At 67.9% G+C, this 1,251-nt stretch overlaps 1 protein-coding gene across 1 annotated transcript in view; it reads right to left on the minus strand.

The window, feature by feature from the left end:
* SECTM1 (secreted and transmembrane 1) overlaps positions 1-1,251 on the minus strand; it is a 3,873-nt gene that overhangs the window by 2,348 nt on the left and 274 nt on the right. Inside the window, exons 2-3 of the mRNA XM_015559908.1 lie at positions 701-1,108; positions 99-131 (exon numbers count right to left, since the gene is read on the minus strand). Coding sequence (XP_015415394.1) covers positions 99-131; positions 701-1,108 — 441 coding nt within the window. The remainder of the gene's footprint in view (positions 1-98; positions 132-700; positions 1,109-1,251) is intronic.

Below are 1,251 nucleotides of genomic sequence, written 5' to 3' on the forward strand. Positions count from 1 at the left end.
ACCCCGGCCAGAAGCCCAGGGACAGTGTGCAGGAAACGGGTGTTCAGGTGCCCGTGGGGGGCCGGGGCTCCCCACCTGCAGCTCTGGAGGACACTTACCCCAGAAGGGCGTGGAAGGCAGCTCTGGAGGCTCTGCAGGGAGACAAGGGTGGTCAGGGGGGCCCCTGGAGGGCCGGCCTGAGGTGGCCCCACCTCCCTACCCAGCCCAGGGCAGGGCTCACTCCCCTCACACCCCCCAACCCCCCTCAGGCCAGGCGTGGGGGTGAAGGCCCGGAGGCAGGGGGAGGCTGTGGTGACTTCAGTGCTGAGCAAAGGAAGATGGCGGGGTGTGGAGGGGGACTTAGGGGACGAGGGGCAGAGCTCCTGGGCGGGCAGGACCGGGGAGGGTGTCCGAGCACAAGGGGGGCCCTGGAACTGAGGGGGCTGGTTTCCAGGAGGTCACAGGGGGGCACAGAGTCAGAGAGAGGCCAGGGGTTGGGGTGCTCTCAGCTGATTGGGTCCATTTTCTCACTGAACCGAAGTGGGCGGGTCTTAAGGGAGCAAGGGGACAGGGCGGTGGTCAGAGAGGAGGCCCGGTGCAGGGTGGACAGTGTCGGGGGCACTGGACACAGAGAGAAATCGCAGCGGCTGTGGGGACGGGACAGGAGGGGAGAGGAGGGGGGCTCCCCAGGTCTCGGGGGGAGTCGAGGCCCCACCCTCACCTGAAACGTTCAGGGTGGTGGATTTTAGCTCTCTCTGGCGCCCCAGGAGAATCCAACTGTAACGCCCAGCCTGGCTGTCCTGGGCTTCTTCTGTCACCATCTTCGCTGAGCATCCCTGCACACAGAGCCGCCACCCGTCCCGGGAAGAGCACCCCGGGGTGGCCTGGGTGAAGATGGGCTGGCAGACTTCCCGGCCGGGGGCCCGCAGGCAGACCATGACTTTGCGGATGGGGTTGCAGCTGTTGCAGGTCATCTCGGCCCGTGCCCCCCTAGTCACCACCACGCTCTTCGTGCAGACGGGGTTGTCCCAGATTGGGGTGGTGACATTCACATGTGGCCACTGCTGGGCCTGCAGCTCCGGAGAAGGACACCTACCCCAGGGGGGCATGGAGGGCAGCTCTGGAGGCTCTGCAGGGAGATAAGGGTGGTCAGGGGTCCCCGGGGGCCGGCCTGAGGCAGCCCCACCTCTCCACCCGGCCCAGGGCTGGGACCACGCCCCCCACAGACCCCCTCAGGCCAGGCGTGGGGGCGAAGGGGGGGTGGGGGTGGAG

Source organism: Myotis davidii, unplaced genomic scaffold, assembly GCF_000327345.1.
Source record: "Myotis davidii unplaced genomic scaffold, ASM32734v1 scaffold211, whole genome shotgun sequence".
NCBI classification, from domain to species: domain Eukaryota; kingdom Metazoa; phylum Chordata; class Mammalia; order Chiroptera; family Vespertilionidae; genus Myotis; species Myotis davidii.